Consider the following 18987-nt stretch of genomic DNA (forward strand, 5'->3'; position numbering starts at 1 on the left):
TTTTAATTCAAAACTAATCCACTTACTTGTCTTTTTAGTCTAAATTCAAAATGTTATGTAGATATATAGGAAGTTTTATGAACCTGTTGCTCTGCAAAGTTTGATGAAGTTGATGTTTTTGTCAAGTTTGTCATCTGAAACATATAGTGAGGTGATAGGGCAAGAAAGTATAGGATGGTTTCTGTGTATGATAACTGGAAATGAATTTAAACCTTTTACTGCTGAAGAATGATCTCATCATACAAAGGAATGTGATACCTGGTTTTGTGCTGATGATAGAGCTTAGAGTTTGATGGAGTGGGATGCTGTCATCTGGTTCAGTAAAAAAAAAAAACCCCACAAACATGTGTGATGAGTGTTACATTGCTAGGCTTAGGTATTTATCATAGCTAAACCAGGAGCTGTAGTTTCTGGCATTCCTTTGACATTAGGGAGTTAAAATAGTGCCTTCAGGGTAACTTTGTCCAGAAGTTTTCTGTAGATGATTCAGTGAGGAAAATGTCAGCTGAATTTTCTTTCTGTCTGCAGGCTGCCTTGCAGAATGGCATGGAGCGTGTGCAGTTGTTTTTCTTGAAGAACAAATGTCGTTTGCCTCTCAATCCCAGCCTTGTGGCAAAAGAGTTAAATATTAAGGTACTGCACATTCAGGGTTTCAACACTCTTTTGTAAGAATTACATCTAGGTAAAGCTTTTACAAATTAAAAAAAACCAAGTGCTTGAAAGCTCTTTATGCTGTGGAGATGGGGTTTAATCAAAAATGCTGATTGAATAAGCCAGCAAAACTTGGTGAGCAAAGATAAAATGTGTACAAATACAGTGTAAAACCAACAAGGGCACTTGTATTAAAAATATTGACAGATATCTGTAATAACTTATTACATCTTCAGACCCTGTCTCCTGAGACCAGCAATTCTGAAAGTGCATGAAAAAGTCTTGTGTGCATTAGTAATCAAAAAAGGAAATTGACCAAAAATATAAAGTTCAAAGCAGTGAGTAAATACTGTGAAACACGTGAAACTGCCTGATACTGATTGTGTCCAGATATGCTGGAGAGGGAGGCAGTAGCTTTATTTTATTGTGAAGGTCCAGCAAGTAATAATGTAGGAGAAGCAGGTAAATTATTTTTCCAGAACACTGCAAGGTTTGACAATATCTGCTCAACCACAGTCTTGATTATATCATCATGCATGACTGAAAACCTAAAGGTTTGTTAATGCTTGAACTAATCCTGTGTTTGAGAGACAGCTCATCTCACTTTCCTTCTCTACTGTAACTATTAAATCATGAGCAGGGACTTGAAAGCAGATAAATGAGAAGATACTGTGAAACACACAAATACACATTTTTAATACATCTCCTAGGTTTCAAGAAAAAGCTGCTGATAAAATATTTATTCATGTTTTATTCACTCTTCCCTTTAGAATGTTTGAAACATCACTGTGCAGCACTGTTGGCTTTTGTACAAGAATTCAACAAATAACAGCCAAAGGGCTTGTTATTCAAGGGAAGCACGTATTCACCACAATGGAAATGTTAAAAGTCTGAATAGACACATTGTGTGTCAAACCTGCTTGTTGTCACAGTGTCTTGTTTTCTGGGCTAGCAGGAATAGTCCTTTCTGACCATTGACATTAAATCTACTTGCAGGCCTGTTCTTTCTTCAGCTCCAATGCAGTACCACTGAAAGTTGCACTGATAAATGCTGACCCGCTGGGAGAAGAAATTAATGTGATGTTTAAGGTAGGCCTTGCATGTGTACTGGAGGAAATAATGAAGTTGAATGATAATCACTATTTCATTGGTATCAATTAATTTTAGCATAGACCAATAAGCTTAGTTATTCCATGAGTTTGCTCGTGTGTATCTAGAAACCAACATGTGAACAGTCCATAAAACATAAACATTTACCACATGTGAAAGTTTAATTGTAGTCTGTTCCTCTTTTAAGTTTATTGTGTCATTGGTTAACTTTTATTTTTCCATGTAAGGTTGGAGAAGATCTGAGACAAGATATGTTGGCTTTACAAATGATTAAGATCATGGATAAGATCTGGCTGCAGGAGGGATTGGATCTAAGGATGGTTATCTTCAAGTGTCTCTCAACTGGAAAAGACCGAGGTGCTAAACTAGATGTTGTTTTTAATCTTTGCTTCCCCCTTTCAATTTATTGTCACATTGATAATGAAAAACCTCTGGGCAGAAGGTGCCAAGGAACAGTTCCTCTGCAAGGAACTTCAGTATTTGAGAGAATAATAAGTTAAATTGTTCTGAGTTTCCTGATGGCTGAGTGGCATCCAGTTTTGTTTTCTTGAGTGTTGTGTTGTCAATGAACAGTGGAACAAACAAATACAGCGATAAAAATCAAGGTTGCTCTTACTGCAACACAAGAAAATCATGTTGCTACAGCAATCCTCAGTCTGAAAGTTTAATTATGGTGAAAGTATTGCAATGCAAACCAAAATGCTGAAGTACTTGGAATCTGCTGCAGTTGAGTCAGGGAGTATCATTCTGGTGCTGAAACGTGCAAAAAGAAGAAAAATTTGAACCAGCCCTTGACATGCACACACAGTGTCCCCCAGCATTTGTGTCATATTCTGGTGAAAGTTCCTTGGCAAGATGAAGTTGTCTCTGGGGTTTGAAAGTAGGTCACAGAACTCTGAGTGCAAATACTGTGCCCTGCACCTTGAACATGCTTTTTCCTAGTTTTAGCTAATTCTCTAGAGCTAGCCAATAGAAACCAAAGATATTTAAGAGGATAAACAATAAATGAAATATTTCTTTAGTCAGATGAATAGCATGACCAAAACTCTTAAATACATGGAAAAGATAGAAATTTAGGTTGGCAAAACTAAGCAAAAAGCTTCTATTTATGTAAGACTTGCTTTTTAGAGAAACAGATGGCTTTTCCTCCTACTCTGAGTGATGACTTGATTTATGTAGCTTTTTTTTTCCTTTTTGCTAATATTAGTGTCCTTAAAGTACTCAAAAGATTCAAGGGGAAGAGTCAAATGGATGTAAATTACAGATGTACCTTTAGTAGCTCTTGCCAAAATAGAAGTAAAATTCTGTTAATCAGCTACATGTTTTCATTTTATGATTTAGCTGTACAAATATTTTTAGTAAATTATTTCTCCAAAGTAAGGCCACCTATGAAGCCCACTGTCTGGTCTGTTTCAGCACTTGACAGCAGATAAAGTTACTAGATTAATTCACTATCAGTGTGTGGGAATTGCCAGCATCAAAGTATTTTGCCCAATTTAGAGTAAAAGTTATGTGGTAGAAACTAATTATTCAAAGTATAACTAAAGTGTGCATTCTAGCAACTGTAGCTAGTTGTAGTGAAGTAATCTAAGTTGGATTGCCACGTTTCGTGGTTTACTTTGTAACATAGTCTGTGGAAATGCTTGGGGGACTAACAGAATTATTTTTACACATGACGAGGTTTTCAGGGAGGTTGGTCTATAACTGTAAGATTCATCATTGTTAAGAATGAATAATAAAAATGCAGCATCACTTAAGGAGATGGCTAAATACACTTTATTTTATTCTATATCAAGGCATGGTAGAGCTTGTTCCTGCTTCAGATACACTTAGGAAAATTCAAGTGGAGTATGGAGTGACAGGTTCTTTTAAGGACAAGCCTCTGGCTGAATGGTTGAGGAAGTATAATCCTACGGAGGAAGAGTATGAAAAGGTAACTTTTCAGCACTGGTTTTTGTTCTTGAAGGTCTTTTAAAAGGGCTAAGTACAATCTAATAAAAGAATGAAATTCATATTCCAGGTCTTCCATTGAAATATTTGGTTTGTATATTTAAGAAACTTAATTTTTTCTATACTTGAAAAACAGCAAATTAAAATCCCCTCCCATAAAAAGGAGCCAGATGGATTCTTCAGATTCTCATCAAAAATTTTTATTGGATATAGAAAAAATGTACTTTAAATTTAAGAGGGACAAATAGTGGCTGCTCTTAATTGCAGTTTAGGAGCAACATGAGATTCAAAAATTAATATCTTTTTTTGTGCTATAATGCCATTACAATACATTGGAAATACAAGTCTTGGACCCTTTTATTTCCTAACTCCTCTTTTGTCTTCAGCTTCTCTTGTCTTCAACTCCTCTTTTCTCTTTCATTTATGTTCAAAATAAAATAACCTTTTTTTGCTGGAAAGTGGGATATCAAGAGATTTTGGCAAAGCTTAACTGTTTGAAGAACAGTATTTGGGGAAAAAAAAAAGGAAATTTTTATTGCCTGGTTTGGATTTTGCACTCATCGAGGTTGACTGTTGAATACATGAATTATGTTTTTCCACTGATATTTGATCTCAATTCACTTCTTTTCTCTCTCTCCCAGGCTTCAGAGAACTTCATCTACTCTTGTGCAGGGTGCTGTGTAGCCACTTATGTCCTGGGAATCTGTGACCGCCACAACGATAACATAATGCTGCGGAACACCGGGCATATGTTCCACATCGACTTCGGGAAGTTTTTGGGACATGCACAAATGTTTGGGAGCTTTAAAAGGTATTTTCTGTACCTAAGCAATGTGGAGAATGAAGTGATATTTTTCCAAGTGTTCTCTGGGAGATCTGCTGTAGGTCCAGTACCATGTGAATGTGCTGTGTAACCTGGACCAGCACTTGGGAGAGGAACCCAACCCAAACCCATGAAATGGCATTAATGGAATATTTAATATCATGACCTTCAGGGTGGGGATGGAGGGCAGCAGGAAGCACATGACAACAAAGAGACCTTAAGATGAACTCACAAATTCTATGCTTTTTGAACAGGGATCGAGCTCCTTTTGTGCTGACGTCAGATATGGCTTATGTCATTAATGGTGGGGAAAAACCCACAATTCGCTTTCAGCTGTTTGTGGATCTCTGTTGCCAAGCTTACAACTTGATAAGGAAACATGCCAGCCTCTTCCTTAACCTACTTTCACTGGTAATCATTTTTCACATTCAATTGAATTGATAGATCTGTCGTGCTGGGTTGTATTAAAAACTGTGCTTTTTATGCTGCAGCAATTCATAATGCAGGCTTTTTTAAAAAAGCCAGAAACATCTCATCTACTTTTTGAGAAAGCTTCATTTGGAATCTTTTAAGCTTTTTTACTGCCTACCTCTTTCTTGAAAATTTAAAACTAAAATACTACCACAAATTGCACTGCAAAGAGTTTTTAACTGCTTTTAATTCAGCAGAAATAGGGAATAACTGCTGATTATAAGTAATTGGTGTCTATTGCCATTAGTATTAAGTAAATTAGTGCAGCCACAAATGAATTTGAGGGTCTAAGTCTTAATTATTTCAGTACAAAATCATACTTGGTTCATTACATTAAAACTAAATTTCAATTTCTTGTAGATGCTTTCTTCTGGGCTACCAGAACTAAGTGGGGTTCAGGACTTGAAGTATGTCCAGGATGCTCTCCAGCCCCAAACAACAGATGCAGAAGCCACCATTTTCTTTACAAGGTATTGGAAAAGGGAAAACTAAAATATCTCCCAGTATCTTCCTCTAAATGGAAGATTTCTGATAGGAAAAAACCTCCTAGGGATGGTCACAAGCGTGTCTGTACAAGTTGAACAGTTACACTGTACAATCATAAAAGATCAGTTAACTACATAAGTAAGATCAATCTTGTGTAAGAGTAATGCTTGTGCTAAAGTACCTTGCAGATTTTAGGGGTGACCTGGTGTGAAATAAATATTGGTTTGAAGTGCTGAGGGTAAATAATTTTGTCTGGCTGTTTAACAGTTACAGTTTGAATACACCCTAAATTATTTAATAGCAGAGTATATGATGGAAAGCATGGTGAAGAAATTCTCTCTTGGAGAAGTGCTTTTGCACAATGGGGAGGGAGGATGATGATCCAGTGTAAGTGGAGGAGTGCATACGGTGTAACTGAGATGTTGCAATGCATTATAAAAGTGTTACTGTACTGATACACAGAGGAAACTGCAGTGGTGTGCATGCAACTTAGAATCAGAGAAAAGTTTAGGCAGGAAGGGACCTCTAAAGGCCATCTAAGACCAGTCCTCCTGCACAGAGCAGGGACATCCACAACTAGATGAACTTTCTCAGAAATGTGTCCTGGCATCTACAACATCTCTGGGCAACCTGTTCTGGTGTTCCACCACTCTTACTGTAAAAAAATTTTCTTTCTTATATCTAATCTGAATCTGTCCTCATACACAGGAGGACAGATTCAGATTAGATGTAAGAAAGAAAATTTTTCCCTTGTCCTCTTACAGAAGGTGCTGCTAAAAAGTTTGTCCCCATCCTTTGTATAAGTTCCCTTTAAGTAGAAATGGGCTCCTGATGAAAGGCCATAATAAGATCTCCCCAGAGCCTTCTCTAGTCTGAGCAATCCCCATTCTCTCAGACTGTTCTCACAGGAGAGGTGCTCATCCTGCTGATAATTTCTGTGGCCCTCCTCTGGATCTGCTCCAGCAGGTCCATGTCTTGCCAGGGCTCCAGAGTTGGATGCGTGTCTGGAAAGCCTTCACATCTTCACTAAAAACCTATTCCAAATTTGGATACTGAGTCTTCTATTAAATGTTGGTATGATACTATTTATATATCCCAATGATCACTCAAAAACCTTTTCTTTGTCAGTAAGAAATAGGGCTTGTTTTTCTTCAGCTTGAGTCTGATGCATTGACAGAACCACTTTTGTGTGTTTTGATGTTTCCTTTTTCTAGGCTGATTGAATCCAGTCTGGGGAGTGTTGCCACAAAGTTCAATTTCTTCATTCACAACTTGGCTCAGCTGCGTTTCTCAGGTCTGCCCTCTAATGATGAGCCCATCCTGTCGTTCTCTGCTAAAACCTATTCTCTCAAACAAGATGGCCGAATCAAACAAGTGTCTGTGTTCACCTATCAGAAGAGATACAACCCAGACAAACACTATGTAAGTACCTGGGAGCTGTTTCCATTCAGGGAGGATAATGGGGTGTTTTCTGCCAACAAGACACAGGGAAGGAACAGGGACAGCTGACCAAAACCAGCCAGAGGGATGTTCCACAGCGTATAATGTCACTGTCAGGAATAAAAGGTGGCTGTAGAGGAAGAAAGCAGGAGATGGGAGAGGGTTGTTTTCCACGGTGGCTGTTTGGGAACTGGCTGAGCATGGGTCTGCCTGTGGGCTGTGGCAATTGTCTTGCATCATCTTCCCTCCTCAGAAGTGTCTTTATCTCAGCCCACGGATCTTCTCACTCTTGCTTTTGCTGTCCCCACTGTCCCACTGGTGAGGGGGAGGGAGTGAGCAAGCAGCTGTGTGGGTGCTGAGCTGCTGGCCAGCAGCAGCACTGCTAGAGTACAGACTGGCATTTCTAGCATCCCATAATATATTGCAAAATGAAAAAACCTCTTGAAAAGCATCTAGAAGGAAGTAGAAAGGGCAGAAGTAGTGTTGGTGGAGATTATTTTAAAACACAGCAAGTTGAGTCATGTTGATGGGCTTTTTGTAGCTGCCTTCTGTAAAATGGCTCCTTCCTGAGTAGGAGTTGTAAAATCAGACAAAACTCTGGTTTTGGTCTGACCTTCCATTAAAGTTTGATTTGTTTCTCCTGAGTTAGAGCATTGTTTTCACTAATAATGCACTTACACTCTTTAGTCTTACTAGATACACCAACCATTGAGATTTGCCCTCAGAATTTTAGTAGACTTGGGTTACACTTTGAGACTTAATGTTTGTATTCCTATGCAGATGTGAAACTTTCTTCAAATTTTTTTAGTTGTTTTATTTCTCTACTGCTATTTGCTGGGCTGGAGTAATCAGCTCAAGTTACATTGTCCAGAATGTTTTTATAACATGAGCTATATTGATAGATGTAAATGTACATCTCTTTCCAAACTATGTTTGCTGTAAGTGTCTTTATCTGGTAAGACACCAGCAAGGAATAGCAGAGCAAATCTGACTAATGCTGCAGAGCTTTGTTCTGAATCACTGTATAATAAATGAATTTGAGTATCCTGGTCTAAGCCAAAACAGCCTCACCTCTTCCAGGAAACTGTTAGGATGGTCTAGATTCTTTATAGATTTTAAATTATATGTTAAAAGTGTAACTCCTCTGCCCATAAATGAGGACACTGAACTGAATTTTCTGTGCAGCTCTCAAACTTCATTTCCCTTGAATAATGTGAATGTATCCTGTGACTGTACTCACAATACTTGGAAAAATTATTTTTGTATAATGCAGTGCACTTGCGTCCTCCTGCCAAATGATCACTTTAAAAGTGGAATCCTTTAGAATCAGGAGGGAATTAAATTGAAAAAAATACACCTGAAAGGTTCTGTGGTGGTTCTGGCCCCACAGATACCCGTCTTAATGTAATCCTGTGCCAGTGTTAACATTTTGTACACCTGGTATGGACTTCCAATGAGGCTTCAAAGGGAGAGTGTGCACAGTTCAGCCTTACCTACCTTCATCATCACCCTTCAGCTGTGGATCTACCTTGTGGGAAGACCATGTGATGTTACTTTGCATGATGGGCTACTTATAATTCTACTATGAAATGCCAGTGTTGGAATAAGGGATATAATAATGGGATATGTATTCAGGAGAAGGGTTACTATAGGAGAAAGAGTTGATTGTGAAGAAAATTATATTGTTAAGTAATTTTACAATATTTTTATATCAAATATGTTTATTTTTGTGTTTTGGGCAGATCTATGTAGTGAGAGTTTTGAGAGAAGGGCAAGTTGAGCCAACATTTGTCTTCCGAACATTTGATGAGTTCCAGGAGCTCCACAACAAACTTGGCATTCTCTTTCCTCTTTGGAAGTTACCAGGGTATGTTCCTAACTCACTCATCACTATTACCAAAGCAACAAAACTGCTCCCAGCTGGGTGGAGCAAGAAATAGCTTGAAATGGAGACAAAACTGCTGAGGGGCAAACTAGACCTCAAAGTTGGCAATTAAGGGAGAAAGCAGTTGTCTCTCAGATTTAAGGTGGAGATCCAGAGGAGCATCTCAGTGTTGTGGTCTGTTGTCATATCACATGTAATACTTACCTATAAATATTTCCTTGCCTTTCTGGAGTGTCATAACCCATGCTGTGTTTCCACTCTGGATTGGCAAGAAAACTCCAGGTGTCATCACTTAAGGATGGAAATGACAATGGAATCCCACTGTACCTACTTCTGATAAAGTAACTGAAAACTGTGTTGTTCTTCTCATGTAGCTTTCCTAATAAGATGGTTCTGGGAAGAACACATATCAAAGATGTAGCAGCCAAAAGAAAAGTGGAGCTCAACAGCTACATACAGAGCCTGATGAACAGTTCTCCAGAGGTGGCAGAAGTGAGTATATGTAATTGAAATCAAATGCAAATTTTCAAGTTTTGGTGCTTTTTAACACTTAAACTAACATGTAATGTTTCTTCCAAATTTAGTGTGATCTTGTTTATACTTTTTTCCATCCATTACTTCGTGATGACAAAGTGGAAGGAATAGATGGAATAGCCAGACCTGCAGGTAAGGGATGTTTATAAATTGAATTATATAGTTTGACACATTTACAGTGTGAATCTTTGGAATGTTTTTTACTTAACTGGAGTTTTCTCTCATTGAAAACTGCATCACTATCTTTCCAAATGTGCCTACATACAATTTCAAGGACATGCATACCAAAAATTGCCATGATGTGTGTGATGACTTGGGCTTGTTTATGGCTTACCTGAATTATTCAGATTTTTCACTCCAAACCTCCAGGTTGGTTCTTGCAAGAGAATGCAAAAACCCTTAAAGCCTGTAGCCTTTCACCTGTTAGAGAGCTAGAAATTAAATCAAAAATTGAACTTGGTCTAAGACTTGTATTTTTTCCCATATGTGATAAGTCAGTGTAGTAGTGATGAAAATATCACAGAAGAAATAATTGTTATTTCAGATACAAGTCCATCAAGTCCTACCTCAGGCAAAGTGGGAGGAGAAGTGAAGCTATCCATATCCTATAGAAATAGCACTCTATTTGTCATGGTGATGCACATCAAAGACCTGGTAAGTGGAGATATGCACTCACTGCCAAAAACTTTCCATTTTCTCAATTACCATCTTGACTTAGATGGATGCAGGAATGGTGAAACTCTCTCTTTTCTTCTAAATTTTCCAACTGCCTGCTTAATTAACTGCTGCTTTTGATTAGCTTGATTGCGAAGTCTGCACACTTGAAAATAAATATGCAGTTAGCCCCTAATTAGTTTTCTAACTTGTCTTGTTTCTTTGGCTGTAGGTTACAGAGGATGGTGCAGATCCAAATCCCTATGTGAAAACCTATTTACTTCCAGACACGCACAAAACATCCAAACGCAAAACCAAAATCTCGCGGAAGACGAGAAACCCAACTTTCAATGAAATGGCAAGTTAAAATTCATGTGACAACTTCCTCTAGCTTACTATAATCTCTTATTCTAAACAGTAATTAAAATATTACTGCTTTAGACTAAAAATAGTCTAAAAAAAAGTGAATATGTGTAAATGGAAAAGAAATGGTTTCCAAAAACTTTGTGCCCTGATTAAATATAAAGCAGAAGATCTTATAAAGATCTTTTAAAACATCTTAGTGGGTTAGTGTGCTATTACAAGGAAGCAGGAATTTCTCAGACTGACTCTGAGGAGTGATGTGGAAAAGGTAAGGAATCTTAAACTAAAACTCCCCCTTGCCCTGGATTCACTGACTCACGATGTGGAGAAAAATGAATTCAGAAGTCTCAGTGTGTAAACAGTACTTCAGTCATTTTAAATACTTAACATTGGGAGTATAAAATAAACCAGGGATGTCCTTCAGCCCATTATGTGAGACAGGGATGTGCTGAATGGGCATAGTGTGTAGTTCAGACATCTGTCAATGCCTGGGCAGGCAGAAGAAAGGGCAGTCTGGGTAATTTCTTTTGTCTAACCAGAAAATTCTTGCCTTCACCTCGCAGCTGGTGTACAGCGGATACAGCATGGAGACTCTGAAGCAGAGGGAGCTGCAGTTAAGTGTGCTGAGTGCAGAATCGTTACGTGAGAACTTCTTCCTGGGTGGAATTACACTCCCACTGAAGGACTTCAACTTGAGCAAGGAGACTGTGAGCTGGTATCGACTGACTGCTGTGCCCTACCTGTGAACTCAGTCGCACCACAACACTTGTGGTCACCTGTGCTTTGTGCATCTTCCTACTTGAAGATAACCTGTACATCTGAAAGCAAGAGACTCTCCATTTCAACAGATATATTGGACCAATGTTCAGGTAGCCTAATTTGGAGGATTGCAAAAAAACTGGTTTGTACCCATGTGATGTTATCAAAGCATCGTTTGGAAGCATTTGAGAGTTGTGGGTGAAGGAAGGGGTTTTTAATCCATCAGTGAAGGTGAGATGAGCAGTTTGACCATGCTGGTTGGTTGAACCATAACTCAGTCATTAGGCCTGAGGATGCAGTGCATTTTTGCTTTTAATTTGTTGTGTCATCCACGACACGATGCTGGAGAACATCAAAGAAGTTGCATATTTTAGGATTACATTCCCACCACTAATGAGACATCACAGAAACAGCAACAGGTAAACTTTTGGTGTCTGCACACACACCTGTAGAAATGAAGGTTGAAGGGCTGGAAAAATTCCTTAAAAACATTTAATTCCAGATTAATGCTTCTCTGAGACTTATTGGAGTGAGTGCCAATAGTGGAAGTTGTAAATAATGGTGCCTTATAATTCAAATGCTTCTCTTTTACCTCATTTCTGGTATTTAAATATGTATACATATAAACTTTGAGCTCCTTATACAGGGGGAACATTCTCATATTTGACACCTTGCAGGTCCTACTGGAAGCCTTTTCCCAGATGTGTTATTTACAAATAGCATCACTTATACTAATCTTCACAATTTGTTCAACTTAAATAAGTTTTTTCTACTCCATCTTCTACCCAGGGTCTCCAAAAATTGAATGAAGACTGGCTGAATGTGGTACTGTAGGAAATGTACCCAGCTTCTCGGTGGGGATTTTTGTTGTAATTTCTAGAACTTTTCAATACTGCAGTGATTAAGTGTGGAACAGATTCAAACACTAATCCAAAGTGGCATTTGCATCTGTGCTTCCAGGGAAAGGGTGGCCTCTAATTGAAAAGCACCACTGCTGGCTGAATTGCAGGCCAGAAATTAGTTCCTATTAACAGCTTTGAGAGAGGAACTTGGCTGGGTTTTTTTTTCCTTTAGCAGTTCACAGCAATACAGTTTCTCACTCCCAGTAAGAACTAAAATACTTCATTCCAAGATTTGAATATATTGTGACAGTGGAGTGCAAATGTCACTATGTCCCATTAATACCACTGGTTACTTAATTAGGCCTTTCTGCACTACAGGTGTCACCTTTTTTGTTCACCTTATTTGGGATTTAGGATGTTCATGTTCTGTGTAAAGAAAGCTCTAAAGTTGCACACTTCTTTAGTACAAAATTGTGAAACAAACTTTTAAAGTGAAATATGCAACTATGAATGAGGACACCATACAGGGAAAGCCTTCTATCTATCTAACACTAAAAACCTATTTTATAGTCCAGTTTTCCTTCCCCTGCTACTGACCAATCTCCCTTCAGTTCAGAAGAGAGAAGTAAACTTGAATCTCCTGGTGCCTAAATGATTCACGGTCCAATTTCATAGGAATTATTGCGGTTCAAAAGCTAATGATACCTTGAATGTTAGAAACTGGGCCAATACTAACGGGCGCTAACAAATCCCAGTTGTAGTAGGCATCCTCTGCATATTTTTCATTTAGTATATAGCCTGTAAATAATAAACTATATAACTAACTAGATATATTTCCTGCTCACTTGATGCTTTTGAGACTTACTCCATTCCATCATTAGAATCACAAGTCACTTAAACACAGGAAAGTAGACTACTGTTTTTGTGAAACGTTCCATTGTGAAATAAAATGAAAGCAATATGGACTGCCTTTTTTGCAGTTTACTATTAAAGCACAGTGTCTTACAGCACAAAATACAATTACACTAAAATCATTTAAAAGTTATTTGCAGTTTTAACAGTTGTCTGGACTGAAAACAACAAAAAAAATTATAGTACTGTATTACTGTTAGAACATGTCCTGACTTCTGATTTAGTCTTCTTCATAGCTTAACTCATTTTGTGCCTTTCCCTTCCTTTTCAAAATCGTCACTGGCTGGAGCTTTTTATGGTCATGGATTTTATGTTGTCTATGGGATCTGGCCTTGGCCTCTCCTCACGTGTAGAGGACCAGCACCAAGTTTGCACCTCTTTGCACTATTCTCAATTACAAAAAACCTGATTGTTGCAATAAGAATTTTACCGTGCTACATAGAAAAACCAAGACAGATGTGAAAGAGGGAAATATTTGATTGGGATGGAATATAACAGTATGCTAAGTAGCTTGAAGATGTAGTTTTAACAGCTTTTTATATCTTGTTTAATGAAAAGAAAAAAGACATCTTTTATGCACCGTTTGACCTGCAGCCAGAAGTGTAATTGTCCCTCCAGACCTTGTGTTGGTATCCGAGAGCAGCAGCTTGCGCTAGGACCTCTTCCTCTACTAACCTCCAACTTTGCACTGAACTTTTTATTACTGCCTTTGTACGACAGCTGCCTGTCTCTGGACGCATGTGCGATCTTTGGTAAACGCTCTTTCTCTATTTTTACAACTGTAGGGTTGTGTAGAACCCCCGTCACCCGCCTTAAGGCCGGGGCTGCCCCGGGGTCCGCCGTGTCCCCCTCGCCGGGCGCTCCCTGAGGGGGCAGCGAGAGCAGGGCGCCTCCCTCCGTCTGTGTATCTCTGAGAACCAAATACTTTCATTAAACTATAATAAAGATGTACAATATGGCCCCGCGTGGGGCGCGTTCGCTGTGACTCCGTAACTCTCCTGTACGTACATTAAACACTATTCTGGAATAAACCCAGCGCGTGGCCGGCTCTGTGTGGGTACGGGGCGGAGCGAGAGGGCTCTGGGCGGGACGGCTGAGGGGGCGCGCTCCGGGCGCCGCTGATTGGCTGCCGCGGGCAGGGGGCGGGGCTGGGCCGGGACAGACGCTTCCTGCGGAAGCGCGCGGGCGGGGCCGCTCCTTCTGCTCGCTCCGCTCTGCCGCCATCATGGGTCGCATGCACGCTCCGGGGTGAGCCGCAGGGCCGGGCCGGGGCCGCGCCCGGGGAGCGCCGCGGGGCTGCTCTGGGGGGCCGGGGGAGCACCGCGAGCCGGGCCGGGGCGGGAAGGGTGCTGCGGGAGCGCTCCGGCGCGTGTGCAGATGGCGCGGGAGGCGGGCGGCCGTGCGGACATGGCGGCGGGGCGAGGAAGGCTCGGGCCGGGGAAGGCTCGGGCCGCGGGGCCGAGTCCCTGAGCTCGGGCGCTGAGTGTGTGATGTGCTTCCTCCCGCAGAAAGGGCCTGTCCCAGTCCGCCTTGCCCTACCGGCGCAGCGTGCCCACGGTGAGTACCATCCCCAGAGCCTTCCTCAGGGCCTTCCCCAGGGCCTTTCCCGCCCCGTGCGCGCTCCGGGACCCACAGCGCAGCTCGCAGTGCCCGCGGAGGGAAGGAAAACGAGATCTGTGGTGTTTGGCGTCATCACTTTAAAATTGTGGCCCGTGTAAATGCTTCCTTGGCATGAGATGGAGCAGGCTTCCTACAGAGATCTCTCTCTGTGGAGGCATTCAAACCCAACCTGGATGCAATCCTGTGTAATCTGCTGTAGATGACCCTGCGCTGGAGAGGGGTGGGATTTGATGATCTCCAGAAGTCCCTCAGCCCTGAAAATTCCGTGGTTCTGAGATGATCCTTGGTATAATGAGGAAACAAGTGTGTTTTTCTAGCCAGATTGTTCGTTTGGCAAAGAAGTCTCTTTTCATCTTCTATTTAAGTATTTCTTCAGATACTTCGAATCTGTAGGCTGGTAATTCCTGGACATTAAATCGTTTTCATATTCGAGTTTGCAGTTGTGTAATAAATCGATTGCCTTCAGGAATACTTACAACCAATTTGTTGGTCAGGGGATTAAAAGAGGTAGTTCTGGTGTGCTCTTAGTTCTTTCAAAGGTACTTCCACTTAAAAAGGCTTTCTCTGTCCTCCTTTGCAAGATCATTTCTTGGAGGATCTCTTTGTTGGCAGAAAGAACAACTTGTGGTCCATGTGGAAAAGCATGGACTAAGAAACAGTGAAATGGGAACATAAACACGAAATCTGTAATTAAGTAGATAACAATTAAAAATAAGATAATATGAAGCTGCTTGAAGTCCTACTGATGGTTAAACAGTTCAATAACAATTAGGATGAACAAATGCTATATTGATTTTTTAAAAATTCTGTGGGGATTTTTTGCTTAGTTTTATTTAAATTCTGTCTTAAATGGTGATCTTTAGAGCACTTCCATGTTTATTTTTGCTGTGCTTTTCTATTTCATACTGTGATAGTAATAAAAAGTACAAAATAAACCAAGAACTTCTGTAGCTCATAGCAAGTCAGGATAACGTGACTTGTTGATGTTGTTTCCTCATTAATAATAATGGAAGCAGTGGCTTTATCTGTACTGTTTTACTTAAAATTAATAGAAAAGGCACAGTCCTATCTTGCTAGGTTCCTTTAATTAATTAGTGTTCTTTAAGTCTGATTTTTCACTTCTCTCTGTAGTTACTTTACTGAGAGGTGGCTAAAGGGTTCTCAGTTTTGTATTTGTCAAAGGACCTAGGTGAAAAATTCCTTCCCAAGGACAGTGATGTTTTTTGTCTGTAACATTGGATTGTGCTTCTGGTGTGGCAATTGAAGTGAAATTATGATAAAGCAGCTGGTTGGAGGCTTTATGGATTTTTTTAAATGGAGACTCATCTTTACCTCTGCCTTCCCTCATGACATTTCACTAGCACTGTAGGTTTATTATATGCTAAGAATTTTTGTATCATTAAAGGTGCAGTTTCAGCTCTTGATTATTTTTTAAGCATTAGAAAGCATCTATTTCTTAAAAGATTATTTTAGTTTTTATTATTTATTAAAAGTTTTCCTGTAGCTTGCCTCTGTATTAAGCAGTTGTTAAACAGTTTGGCTTTTTTTTCTAATTTTCTTTAGTGGCTGAAACTTACGTCTGATGATGTAAAGGAACAGATCTACAAGTTGGCTAAAAAGGGCCTGACTCCCTCCCAGATTGGTAAGGATTATAAACCACTCCTGAATGGGGACAAACCCACATTTTTCTGACTGTAATATTGTAATTGTTCCTTCAACCTACAGTAAATAAGGTCCTAAGAGAACACAGCTCTTCTGGTGTGCCTCCCTTCACTGTGGGTACCAGTGAGAGTCCTGGGATAATACCCTGCCACTGGGACATGTGTGTGTTCTTGCAGGGGAGCATATTTGCTGAAGCAGGAAGCAGTGGGTTGTTTTTGCTTTTTTTCCAAGTGGAAGACTTGAAGCATCTGTTTCATCTTATGGCCTGTCCTTAGGAATGGCCACCAATAGGTGTTATAGGAAGCTTGGTGTGCCCAGTTTCCTGCAGGAAATTTTCCAATACCAGGAGCCCTGTGGGGCTTACTGAGCCAGGCACTGCAGCTGCACCATGGACTGGTTCTGGGGTTTGAACCCTTCCAGAGCTGAAGTGTTTGCATGACACAGGCCATGAGCTGTGTGTGCAGTGTAAGTAGGTGCTGTGTAAATAAATGTCTATTATTGTAATCCTGAAAGCAATATTAATTCCTTCTAGAGGGATCCATAGAATGATTTAATATGTTGCTTTAATGAGTCCTGTTGAAAACTTTCCCATAGTATTGGCAAAGACGAACACCTCACCTACCCAAGCGGGATGGGACAGTCAGTTGTCTTTTAAGTGCTCCCAGATAAAGTGTTTCAGCTTCTCTAAGTTGTATTTTGCTCACTCATTGTTTGCCATTTCTTCAGTTGCCACTGGAAAGGTTTTAACTTGGAGAAGATCTTGTTTTGGATAGTTTGTAACTGTAAGGTCAGTTTCACAAGATTGTTGGTGTATGTTTCTTCTTTTCAGTGTAAGATGTACGTGTTTGTTTCAGGTGTGATCCTGAGGGATTCCCACGGTGTTGCCCAGGTTCGCTTTGTTACTGGCAACAAGATTCTGAGAATCCTGAAATCCAAGGGCCTGGCCCCAGACCTCCCAGAGGATCTTTATCACCTGATCAAGAAAGCAGTTGCTGTTCGAAAGCATCTTGAGAGAAACAGAAAGGTGAGTGCTCCTTCAGTTGGATAACTTAGTAACTGTGATTTTAAATTACACAGGAGTTTGTCTGCAGCTTGACAAAGCAAAGACTCCTTGTGTGATGTTAACCCCCCTTTGAGTAAACTCCTAAGGCTGGGGAGGTATTTTGAGCAAGAAAAATGGTCTTTGAAAAGGATTTTAAAAGCAGTTTTTAAACCATATGTTTCTGGTCCTGCTCTGATTTTACTGAAGCTTTAGTAACAGAAATGTGATGTTTTCAGCAATAGCTGTGGATTATTTGCTTTACTGAAGCTCATCTGAGTTGTGTTCTGAGAAGTCCAAGTGGTTGTGGTGTTGGGGTTGCAATGTAACTTTGTTTCCCAGGACAAGGATGCCAAGTTCCGCCTGATTCTGATCGAGAGCAGGATCCACAGGCTGGCTCGCTACTACAAAACCAAGAGAGTGCTGCCACCCAACTGGAAGTAGTAAGTCTTCTCCTGCATTCCTCTTGCCACTGAGGACTGCAGGGTCTTGTAAACTGTGCTGGGGCTGTTACTCAGAGGGTGAGGAGCGCATTGTGATAGGTGTGTATCACACACCAGGCAGCAGAGAACAAGTACTTTCATAAATAATAACTGAAAAATCCATGAAACACCTGGGTTAAATGACTGGTGTAATTCCTGGATAAAAATCATGGTCCTAACAAATGAAGTCACTACCAGGTGATTTTTAAGACACTTTAAATTGCTATCTTGGTTCTCAGGTACTTCTATAATTTGTGTCACTTTCAAAGCTTAGTGAGAAATGGCTTAGTAGCTGTGACAAAACTTTACCTTTTCTCTAGAAGAGGTAACCACCATAGAATTCCCAGAGATGTTAGGATTAGCCTCCAAGGAGACTGAAGTGCAGCTAGCCCAGTCTTTAAATATATAGGTTTGTGCTGTCACCCTAGGATTTTTATTGTAAAAGGAAGAGTGAAGTCTTAGGCCATAAAAATTTTTTCAAAGTGATTTAGCTGCTGGTAATAGTTAACTGATAGTTAAAACTTTTAACTGAAGTGTTGTTTTTGATAACTAGTTTGAAAAACTGCCTCTGCAATTCATATTTCTCTTTTTTCTCTCCTCTCTTTTTAGTGAATCATCGACAGCTTCTGCCCTGGTCGCATAAGAGCTGGCTGTGACTAACTGAAAGAATAAATTTTCATTACCTGAGTTTTTGTTGTCTCTAAGTGCTTGGTGTGTTAGAGGCTCCTGCTTGTTTTAGGAAGCTGCACGTGAACAGGGTGTTTTCCAGGTGGAGCAGGCTGTGGTTTCCCTATTGCTGTCCTGCAGTACCAGATCTGGGTCGTGCTTATTGCATGCTACACCAGCTGGATGTTGGTGTCTGTGCTTAAACTGGTTTGGATTTTATTACCTGAGAGCCTCAAGTTAGTGAAGTGTCCTGTTCATTCACTGCAGATGTGTTTTACTCATCTGGGGCTGTTCCTCTTGTGTCCTGCAGAACTGGGGAGAAAGCAGTGACAAAAGGAAGATGCAGAAATACAGAAATTGCAGGAGGGGTTATGCAGGTGAGGGGTTAAAACAAAACAGGAGAGGTTAATTAATTAATCACAGGTCATATGGAGCTGTTGCTTGTGCAGAGAGCTTAAGCAGACTTCAGCCAGTTCCGTGGCAGTAACTTGCTGTCATTTGTAAGTAATTTTAAGAGTAATCTTTGAGATTTGGGTAATTGTGGACAGCAGTTTTAGCTGCTCTCAGATGTTGTGTCTTTACTGAAATAGTTTTCCCTAAACCCTAAGAGCAGGAGCTGTTGGATGGTCATTGTTGCC

The 18987-nt window shown here is 40.2% G+C and overlaps 2 protein-coding genes across 3 annotated transcripts in view; both read left to right on the plus strand.

Annotated features, from left to right (window-relative positions):
• PIK3C2A (phosphatidylinositol-4-phosphate 3-kinase catalytic subunit type 2 alpha) overlaps window positions 1-13889 on the plus strand; it is a 50287-nt gene extending 36398 nt beyond the window's left edge. For both annotated transcript variants that reach the window (XM_058026393.1, XM_058026394.1), the window contains exons 20-33: window positions 529-633; window positions 1648-1740; window positions 1989-2118; window positions 3558-3694; window positions 4353-4522; window positions 4789-4945; window positions 5366-5475; window positions 6706-6913; window positions 8674-8798; window positions 9191-9308; window positions 9401-9482; window positions 9895-10004; window positions 10237-10362; window positions 10931-13889. In XM_058026393.1, the coding sequence (XP_057882376.1) occupies window positions 529-633; window positions 1648-1740; window positions 1989-2118; window positions 3558-3694; window positions 4353-4522; window positions 4789-4945; window positions 5366-5475; window positions 6706-6913; window positions 8674-8798; window positions 9191-9308; window positions 9401-9482; window positions 9895-10004; window positions 10237-10362; window positions 10931-11113 (1854 nt within the window). In that variant the 3' untranslated portion in view covers window positions 11114-13889. The remainder of the gene's footprint in view (window positions 1-528; window positions 634-1647; window positions 1741-1988; window positions 2119-3557; window positions 3695-4352; window positions 4523-4788; window positions 4946-5365; window positions 5476-6705; window positions 6914-8673; window positions 8799-9190; window positions 9309-9400; window positions 9483-9894; window positions 10005-10236; window positions 10363-10930) is intronic.
• A 150-nt stretch (window positions 13890-14039) lies between these two features.
• On the plus strand, window positions 14040-18370 carry RPS13 (ribosomal protein S13). Its single transcript, XM_058025862.1, has 6 exons — window positions 14040-14128; window positions 14389-14437; window positions 16064-16142; window positions 17017-17186; window positions 17544-17644; window positions 18293-18370. Exons 1-6 carry the CDS (start codon window positions 14106-14108, stop codon window positions 18324-18326), a joined length of 456 nt encoding a protein of 151 aa, XP_057881845.1. The 5' UTR covers window positions 14040-14105; the 3' UTR covers window positions 18327-18370.
• Window positions 18371-18987: the final 617 nt, after the last annotated feature.

This window comes from Melospiza georgiana, chromosome 6 (genome assembly GCF_028018845.1).
Source record: "Melospiza georgiana isolate bMelGeo1 chromosome 6, bMelGeo1.pri, whole genome shotgun sequence".
NCBI classification, from domain to species: Eukaryota; Metazoa; Chordata; class Aves; order Passeriformes; family Passerellidae; genus Melospiza; species Melospiza georgiana.